This window comes from Phascolarctos cinereus, unplaced genomic scaffold, assembly GCF_003287225.1.
Source record: "Phascolarctos cinereus isolate Bilbo 61053 unplaced genomic scaffold, phaCin_HiC Scaffold_9;HRSCAF=440, whole genome shotgun sequence".
Taxonomy (NCBI): domain Eukaryota; kingdom Metazoa; phylum Chordata; class Mammalia; order Diprotodontia; family Phascolarctidae; genus Phascolarctos; species Phascolarctos cinereus.
Window position 1 is genome coordinate 191,321,860 of NW_027556402.1, and position 10,360 is coordinate 191,332,219.

The 10,360-nt window shown below is 40.1% G+C and overlaps 1 protein-coding gene across 5 annotated transcripts in view; it reads left to right on the top strand.

The window, feature by feature from the left end:
• TBC1D14 (TBC1 domain family member 14) overlaps positions 1-10,360 on the top strand; it is a 112,307-nt gene that overhangs the window by 97,494 nt on the left and 4,453 nt on the right. For all 5 annotated transcript variants that reach the window (XM_020992115.2, XM_020992114.2, XM_020992117.2 and 2 more), the window contains one exon: positions 5,540-5,798. In XM_020992115.2, the coding sequence (XP_020847774.1) occupies positions 5,540-5,798 (259 nt within the window). The remainder of the gene's footprint in view (positions 1-5,539; positions 5,799-10,360) is intronic.

A 10,360-nucleotide genomic window follows, 5' to 3' on the forward strand; every position in this document is an offset into this window, starting at 1 on the left:
GGTCGCTGCTCCTGCAGGGATAACATCCACAGCTCCCAAAGACCCAGAAAGGAAGGTTCTTATTACCAAAGTCCTTGGCATCGTCAGATGATTCGACATCAGAAACAGATAAGATTTTATCAGTGGAAATGATACTAATGAAGCAATACCATCTACTTTGCCACTGTACTGTAAGGGTACCCTGTGGGATCTTTCCATCTGACTTAGAGCTGAAGCCTTCTGCTCTATGGAAAACTAATCCAATAGGGAACCACTGTGTTCAGATGTTGATTTTGTGCCTCTGATAGCAGGTTTTATTTTATACTCCTTACTTAACACCGTAATTTTGTCGTTGTAGATAGTTCTTCCATTGATAGGGGTTGTGGCCCTTTCATAACTTAAATCATGGTGAGTTAATAGGGTCAATAAGATCATCACCTTGCAGCCAGCCTGGTAGTGTGAATCTCTCCTGTCTTAACTAAAGTGGATCTTGGACAGCAAATTTGGGTAAACCTGTGATCAAAGTCTTATTGACTTAGTCTAGGACCTGGCAGAATGGCTTAGACTTCAAGCTCCAGAGTCACCTGGTTGCTATCATGAAGCAGTTGAGGAATGTGGAAGAACCTTGGATTCTCAGGGGTTATGCTAGTAGAGCATTAGCGCTTGTAGGTTTTCTTTATGCTGTGAAAAATCTTTCATTACCATCCTGGTGCTATCTGCTCTCTGAGGAACAGAGTAGTGAAAGATGAATGAGAGGATACGTTTTGAACTGGAAGGAACTTCAGAGACCGCCTGTTCTGAATCCTTCCCTTTCTGCCTGAGCAGACTGGATGCAGAAAGACTAAACAGCTCAGCATCAGTACACCGATCCCTAAGTGATGTGGCTTTTGGCCTCGGAAACCCATGAAACAAAAACTGAAAACGAATCTCAGCTTCTTTATTGGTAGTGACAGTGATTGGGTGGTGGGAGGCGGTAAGTTAGGGGGGAGGACAGGAGATGCCAAGAATCACATGACTTCGATACAGGCTCTGCAGATTAATGTATGACTGTTGATTTTGTAAATGTGAGATTCTTGTTAATTGAGTCGACATACCTGGAGGAACCACATCGCACTGTTGCTGTGATGTACCATATGACAAAAGCAAGTTGCTGCTAGTTTGAGTCTGACTCGAAGATTCCTTTGGGAGAGGAAGTAGTGGAACTAGCGGAGCTGTTTTCAGCACGTGTCCAAAAGCAGTAAGAGAGAACTGTTGGGCACTTGTGACCCATCTTGCTTTTGCCGTGTTCGTTGGGAACATTTACAGAAAGACCACAGTGAAGGTGATTCGCTCCCCACATCCCCTAACATTTTGACCTTCCTCACCTCTCCATTCCTCCTCCTCCTCCTCCTCCTCCTCCTCCTCCTCTCCTCCTCCTCTCCTCTCCTGTTGCCACCTTCCTGGTGTGGGCCCTCATTACCTCATTCCCGGTCTGTTGCAGTCGGTTGCTGATTGGTCTTTCTTGCTTCAGATCATCCCTGACCCAGCTATCGAATCTTCCTAATGTCCAGGTGTGACCGTGTCGCCACCCTCACCCATTCAGCAAACTCTTGCTTGCTGTGTACTCCCACAATCAAATATGAACCCCCCTTTTTAGCTTTTAATGCCCTTCCTACCCTTCTAGTCTTATTGTGCCTTTTTTCCCTCCACGTACTTTACAATCCAGAAGCAGTGGACTGTTTGCTGTTCTTCGTACAAGATGCCCCATCACCCCAACCCTGAACATCCCTCTGGCCCGCAGCCCCCCACCTCCCTCCACCTCTGCCTCCCGGCCTCCTTCAGGTCTCAGTTAAAGTCCTACCTTCTGCAGAAAGCCTTTCCTTGAGTTCCTCAGAGTTCCTCTGAGATGGCCTCCATCTTATCTTTTTGTACAGGGTTGTTTGCATATTGTCTTCCCCTCTAGACCTTGAGCTTCTTGAGGGTGGAGACTGCTTTGTCATATCCCCAGTGTTTAGTATGGTGACTGTCACATAGTAGGTACTTAATGAAACTCTGAACCAGGGTGGTGGTTGATGTAGTTGGTGTTGAAGAGATAAAAAAAAATAGAGTGGGAGAGGATGAGGAAGAGGAAACCTATTTTAACATAAGAGCTCTATTGGTCAGGAGCTCTCTAAGCCCACACGTTGGTATAGTGACTCCAGCCTGAAGTATTGTTACTCACCATTTTCATTGGCCCTCCGCTATGCCTAGAATTCTCTCCTCATTTCTTCCCCTTGGTTTTTCTGGCTTCCTTCAAGACCTAACTAAACTCCCACCTTTTAAAAGAAGCTTTTCCCAACTCCTTTTAATTCTAGTGCCTTCACTGTTGATGATTTGCAGTTTATCCTATATATGGCTTGTTTCTCCATAGTTGTTTCCCTCATTAAAGTGTGAGCTCCTTGAGAACAGGGAGTGTCTCTTGCCTTTCTTTCTGTCTGCAGTGCTTAGCACAGGGCCTGACACATAATGTGAGGTGCTTATATTTTTGTTAACTTGACTTATGTGCCAGTATTCACTGAAGAAGATTAGAAGCAGAGACATTTTATTAAGAGCTCTATAAGACTCTCTAAACTAATCCACATATTCTCAGGGACCTCAGTACAGAGGTAGATATAGGGGAAGATGGCAAAAACATTTGTTGGAAAATATGGCTTAGGATAATGAAATAAGTCCAAGGATGTAGATACTGAACAAGAGCAGTATGCAGTGTATCATGAATGCTGTCTTAACATTGTTTAAGTTTTCTTTAAAATAAGAGTATGATAAGGACAGAAGACAATCAACACTGCCCCCCCCCCATATGATATTGACAGTATTTTCAAATAGAAAGGATCTGGAGTCAAGCTATTGATGTTGAAAAATAGGGATAACTTGATGACTGTCATCATTTTTAAGAAAGCATAGATAATGTAAGTCAGTTTCCACAACAAGAAAGACAGAGTCTAGAAACAATCCCAACCAACGAGTGGAGAGATGGGAGCCATGGGCACCATTTGTCAGCTTAGGATGGAAGCTTGTTTGTAACGTTTTACAGAGGAGGGGGGGTAAATGACCATTGGTCCTGTGGTGTCAGGAAACAGCAAGATGTGGGGGGGGGGAGAAGAGCAAGTTTACAGAAAACCTGGCACAAGGCTTAATTAGGTCAGGTCACTGAGAACCATGCATAGGACAATACTGTAAAGAGAACAGTAAGTAAACAGAGAAAAATTGGAAAAACTCTTGAGATTTGTCTCCCAAGCTTCATGGGTGAGAGTGGATACCAAAGCATATTTAAAATCTTCCTCTATGAAGTAGAACAGTCACCAAAGAAAACAGAAATGGAAAGAGCACCTGGACCAGATTAAATGTGAATAGAAGAGAGGGCCATGTTGGAGTGGGGAGCATTTTGAAGTCAATAGGGGTTAACTCTCAAGATATCTGAAAGAGGGGAGGCTATCAGATACTTAGGGAAAATAGTTGAACGTTATGAATTCAGTTCAGCAGGCACTAGCAAGTCATTGTGCAAAGGCAAAAACAGTAATCTCATCCTTTGAGTAACTTATATTTAAGACACATGAAATGGGAAAAATAACTTGACAGTATTTCTGTTTTCTTATTTCTATAAAGCATTGGAAACTACACATGTGAATGACTGAAGAAGAAAAGGGCAGGCTTCTAAATGTGTGTGTGTCTGCGCGCACACATATGGCATTCAGGGTTAAGTGACTTGCCTAGGGTCACACAGCTAGTAAGTGTCAAGTGTCTGAGGCCACATCTGAACTCAGGTCCTCTGGACTACAGGGCTGGTGCTCTATCCACTGTGCCATCTAGCTGCCTCTGGGCTTTTAATTTTTTAAAATGATATTCTATAGCAGATGAGCTCTTTATGGGCAAACAACTGCCCCTAGGCTTATAGATTGTGCTTAGAAAAAAAAAAGCATTTAATTTGGGTCCAGTAAAATGCAATTTTAAAGGCTTACCTCTAGCAGGGTATCTCCTGTGTGTGTGTTAAAATCACATTAAGATTTCTGAACAGATTAAACAATAGGTAACTTTGTTAGGAAACTCTATGGCTACTAATATTAATCAAGGCGTAGAATAGAATGATATACTCTCACCAACAGTGTTTGCTACTGTCATAGAAGATGCGCAGTGAAGAGGACATGTGAAAGAAGAGTTTTCTGTAGGTAGCTCGTGCCCCTGTTTGAGGTGACATTATATTGATTGAATCAACGGGTTATTTGCAGAATTCAGTATCTTTCACCCCAAACTCTATCCTTTTCCTGATGTCCTTATTATTGTTGAGTTGTTATGCTTACTTGGCTTTTGAAACCAATGTAGAGTAATTTTCTTGATGAAATCTATCACCCTGATGTTGTTATACTGGGCTTAGAAGGTTGACTGGCTTTTCATACAGTGTAACCATAGTACTTCACTAAATAAGCTCCACCATAGCCTTAAGGTCACATCCAGATATGGCATGTGAAGTGACAGAAACTCATGACAGCTTTGGAAGGGAAAAAAACCAGTGAGTCCTAAAGTAGATTGGGAGATAATTCAGTTTCCAAAATTTTCTGTATGAAATAGATTACAGAAAAATATATTAATTTATTTTTTAAATGCACTAGAGGAATTAACTATTAATAGAAAACTTAGTGAATTCTTTTGTAAAGTATTTGCCCTTTTCCCTAATTTTTGGTCGCTCCAGTTTTATTCTCAGTATTTTTGAAGTAAGGCCTGCCTGTATTTTATTGTATGTTTGCCAGTCAGCTTCTAGCAGTCACAGATCGGCTTGCTGGAAAAATTAATTTTGCTTCTTTGCTGACCCCTGCTGGGAAAAACTGCATTGTCCTTTCTTGGAATGTGGTGTATGTGGAATTAGATGCAGTATGTAGCAATATATTTGAGTAACTTGTATCTCTTCAGTAATTCCAGTACTGTTTAGTATGGAATAATGCCAGTGAAATTTGAAATGTATTTGAAAAGCAAAGCGCTTATATAAGTACATTTGTGTGTAAAATTTGAAATGTAAACAAAGGTATCATTAACCTTTTTTTTTTTTGATTTGTTGTTCAGTCACTGAGTCATGTCTGACTCTGTGACCTTTTGGACTTTTGTCAATGGGGTTTTCTCTGCAAAGATACTGGAATGGTTTGCCATTTCCTTCTCCACTGTGCCCTCATTTTACAGATGAGGAACTGAGGTAAATGGGGTTTAGGTGACTTGCCCAAGGTCACACAGGTAATCAGAAGCCAGATTTGAACTCAGATCTATCTGACTCCAAGCCTGGTGCTCTATCCACTGAACCACGTGGTTGTTCCATTTTTTCCCCCTTCATTAGCATCATGGAATGAAAAAGAATAGTTTTCCAGTGTCAATGACTTGAAACATGCTTACCTGCTCTTTAAAATCATTGCATATCCTAGCCAACTCATACCAAAGAAAGAAATCAGGGCTTCTGTTTTAATTGTACTTGTTTTTAAAACGTTCAGACTATGACTGTATTTAGGAGTTTTCTTTTTGCCTGATCCCAGACCTGAAAAACTTGCCCTCTCATTTCTAGGATTTTTACCTTGTACAGTAAATCTTTGCCACTTGATCTGGCGTGTCGAATATGGGATGTGTTCTGCCGTGATGGTGAAGAGTTTCTTTTCCGTACTGCCCTGGGAATACTCAAACTGTTTGAAGATATTTTGACCAAAATGGATTTTATTCACATAGCCCAGTTCCTCACCAAGTTACCAGAAGATTTGCCTTCAGAAGAGTTCTTTACATCTATTGCTGCAATTCAGATGCAAAGTAGAAACAAAAAGTGGGCTCAGGTAAATAACTCTCTACTATTTTAAAAGTTTCCCTTAAATATGTGACTTCACTAGGCAAAAAATAGAATAATAACTCCAATTTTTCTTGTATCTTAAAGTTCACATATCTCTCTCCTCAAAACAACTTTGTGAGGCAGGGTTAAGTATTATTACCATTTTGCAGATGAGTAAGCTGAAGGGAAGTGATTTTTGCTGTGATTACATAGTATGTGGTAAACATTTATTAAGCACATACTTAGCACATTTAGCACTGTGCTAAGTGTCAGAACTGGAAAATAAACCTGGCTCTTTGGACTCTCAAGTCTAGATTCTTTGTACTTTATGCATGCTTTATGGGTTTTTTTTTTTTGGGTGGGCAATGGGGGTTAAGTGACTTGCCCAGGATCACACAGCTAGTAAGTGTTGTGTGTATGCATCTTTATGATAGAGCAATGTAATTCAGTTCATAAGTGGGTTTGAAATCTGTTTTATTTGAAATCTTGGAAGAGAAAATAATAAAGCTTGTAAGCACACTGTCTTTACATGAGGAACTAGGAAACCTTGGCATTACTCCTTTGGAACTTTGCTCTGCAGTCTTTGACAAGATGCTTAACCTCTGTGGGCTTCCATTCCCATGTTAATTCATTTGCTCCTCACCACAACCTTTTGAAATCAATAATTTCTGTATTATCCTGATTTTACTCATGAAAGAACTAGGTGCATGCAATATAAATTGGCTTTCTCAAGGCCAGACGGCTAAAAGGTAGAAGTACTGGGCCTGTGCAAGTGGGTGTGGGGCTCCAAGTTCATTTTCCTTTCAACAGTAATTTCTATGTGATCCTGTTATTCTGTTGAATGTTTACCTTTTAAAGAAAAAGTGCAGGTTAAATGTACTCATTTGGTATTTCAAACCTGTGACTTGCTTCCCATCTCTAAAAGGGGAAAAAATCTCTGCCCCACCTTTCTTGAAAAGTGGTTGTTAAGGATAAACAAAAGATTGGTTATGAAAGTGTTTTTCAAAGCACGAAACATTAGATATGTCAGGAAATTATTAACAAATCCAGCCTTTTCTTACAGCGTAGGGCACATGTAGGCACCTAAATCTATGTATTTATTTACTGAATGAATCTTGAATTCTTAGGGTTTTTTGCCCCAGAAATGATAATGATAATCTGTGTCAGTGTTTTAAGATGATTTTCCCAATTTCTTCTGCATAACTGTTTGGCCTGGGAGCTGAATGAAGAGAGTAGGTTGTGGACTGCTATGGATAATTGGGAATTGAATGCATCATTTTCAATCAGTCAGTCAGCATTTAAATGCCTACATGTGCCAGGCACTGTGCTAAGTGCCAGGATTACAAAAAAGAGGCAAAAGACAGATCTTACAATCTGATGTTAGTATTAGTCTATTGTTAATGTTGCTTCTGTTTGAACGTTAATACCAATGCCAATCTAATCCCTCCTTTTCTTGAGACCCTTTATTTTGGTGTTGTGGGTGATTTTGGGATGGTATAAAACAAGAGGTGGCCTGAGCCAACTGTTTGGTGCTGGACTCCAAGCTCTTTGCCATATTAGTCTGAGGCTCTTGGAAATACCACTACCAAGTCCATTTTTGAAATGATATAGGAATAGATCTTGTTGTTTTTTGTTCCTATTCGTAAAGTCATGATGTTTGCCACCATCACCAGTAATGGCAACATACCTTCTCTACTGTATGTGTTTCCTGGTAATTTTTTGAAAAATAAATACACACACAGTTTATCTCTTTTATATATGACCCTTAGCACTCAGATTAGATTATTAAATATTGTATATATCCTTAATAGGCCCTCTTTGGTAGTGGCTGTGTGTGTGTGTGTGTGTGTGTGTGTGTGTGTGTGTGTGTGTGTGGTGGGGAGAGTTAGGAAAGCTGTAGTTTGGGGTATAAGAAGAAGCATTGGATGTGGAGGCAGAAGAGTGGGGTTCTTTCAGTTCTGTCATTTACTGTGTAACCTTAATCAAGGTATATTACTTCTCTATAGCTTAGTTTCCTCATCTATAAAATAGAAATGATACTTCCACCACCTATTTCTCAGGGTCATTTTGAATAAAGGGTTTCTAAACCCTAAAGCATTATACAAATGTGAGTTGTATCTATTAGTATCAGTGATGTTTGCTTCATTTCTGAATTGTTCCTTTAGTTCAATGTAGTTTGAGTTGGGAAATCCTAAAAGATGGTAGTGCTTATGATAGTGCTAGATTTCCTTTTGATAATATGGTCATAAAAATTAAACACTGTCAGAATCAAGGTGGTGAAGCAGAGCAAGCATTTTTGTCTGCCTCATCTAGCACAGTTTTTTTTTTAATGCGCCAGAGTTCTGATAAAGAAAGCCAAGAAAAAAGTCACAATGAGTCATTTTTGCAGCCCTGATTACTTAGACAGAGAGGTCTCCTAACATTGGGTTGGCCAGGAGGTTGCAGCGGCAGCTGAAGTGAGAACATTCCAGTACCCACGGAGATTAAGACAGAGCACCAGGGAGGAGAGCACCAGAGAAGAGAGAGATCCCAGGGGATCTCTGAACCAGTGTTGGATGCAGGAATGGTTGCCATCTGGCAGCCCTGTCTCACATGAGTCAATTCTGGGTAACAGATCCAGGGTGAAGAAAAGTGCTTGTGGTTAGGGCCTTAGCTGAGTACTGAACACAGAACAAGTTCCAGAAACATGGCTGTGTGGCAGTCAGCCCAGGAGCAGAGCAACGAGTCAGTGGAATAACCAGGGCAGGAGGGTCTCAGACCAAAGGTGAGCCAGCACTTCGGTTGTTTTGAACCTACAGATCCTCCCAGTAGGTGATGGGGTTTAGCAGCAATTTATTGAAACTCAGCCGTGCACAAGCCAACAAACCTAACCTTGAGTCAAAAACTTGCAGAGCTCAGATTAAGAGGACAAGGAACAGACCTGTCTTTGATTCATACCACTTTGGAAGCAGTGAAAACTTTCAGGGTCCCTTCTGAAGTCATGAAAGCAGTAAAAGGACATGAAAGGACAGAAGCTCAGACTAGATATCTCCCTCCCTTTGCCCTGCCCTAGAAGTGAGCAGAGCCTGACACTAACATACAAAGTCAAGAAATAGGCTAGAAAAATGAGCAGAAAGAAAGAAAGAAAAGAAAGAAAGAAAGGAAGGAAGAAAGAAAGAAAGAAAGAAGGAAAACAAAAAACACCCCAAAACTTGAGCCACCATGGTGATAGGGAAGCTCAAGACAGAAACACAAAAGATGACAATGACTTGAAAACATCTACAAGTAAAGCCTCAGAGAAGAATGCAGATTAGACTCAAGCCCAAGGGAATAAGTAAGGTTAAACTATTTACAGTTTTATGTGGGGAGATGGAATGTGTAACCTGTTAGGCCCTTATCACCAGGGCTCTTGGAGAGAGTCTAATTAACCAGAGGGCCTGGGTGTGATTATGTTTGGATGATCTCAAAAGAATAATGGAAAAATGAGAAGAGAGATGCATTGGGAGAGGGGAGGAGGAGAGGATGGATGTGGAAACTTATTTTACATAAATTGAGTGTACAAGGAAGAGTTTATACAGGGAAGAAAGGCAGTGAAGGGAGTGGGCTATGCTCGAACCTCTTTTTTGCCTGAACAGGTTCAAGGAGGGAAGAATATACATACCCACACAATTGGGGACAGAAATTCATCTTACCCAATCAGGAAGTAGGAGGGAATGGGGTTAACAGAAAAGAATTAGGGGAAGAAGAGAGAAGGTAGATGAAGGAAGTCAGTGGTCAAAAATAAAACAAACTCTTAAAGAAGGGACAGAGTGAGAAAGAGGATAAGTATATTGGACTAGGATGGAGGCAAGTACACAGTTTACAATCATAACTGTGAATGTGAATGGAAGTGGATTAGTAGAATGGATTAGAGACTGACCATAATCCAAGAATATATTATTTACAAGAAACACTCTTGAAATAGAAAGATACCCATAGAGTTAAAATAAGGAGTTGGAGCAGAATCTTATTATTCTTCAGTGAAGTAAACTCTCAGACAAAGCTGAAGTAAAAATAGACCTAATTTAAAGTGATAAACAAGGAAACTTAATTCTACCACAGACAGTGAATTAATATCAATGCTGAACATATATACATACCAACTAACATAGTATCTAAATGAGTTACAGGAGGAAATAGTAAAACTATAATAGTGGAAGAACTCAATTTACCCCTCGCAGACCTAGATCAATCTCATCATAAAAGAAATAAGAAGTTGAGGGGAATGAATGGAAATTTTAGAAAAACTAGATATGCTAGCCTTTTGGAGAATGTTGAATGGGAAGAGAAAGGAGTATACTTGTTTCTCTGCTATGCATGGTCCTGTTACAGAAATTGACCATGTATTAGGGCATAAAAACCTCACAGACAAAAGCAGAAAAGCAGATAGATTAAATGCACTTTTCTGACCATATTGTAATAGAAATTACATTCAGTAAAGACCTTTGAAACATAGATTAAAAATTAATTGGACACTAAATAAAACCAGTGCTGGCAAATCTAGAAGAAAAGCAGCAAAGTGGGAGAACATTTGCAACAAATTTCTCTGAT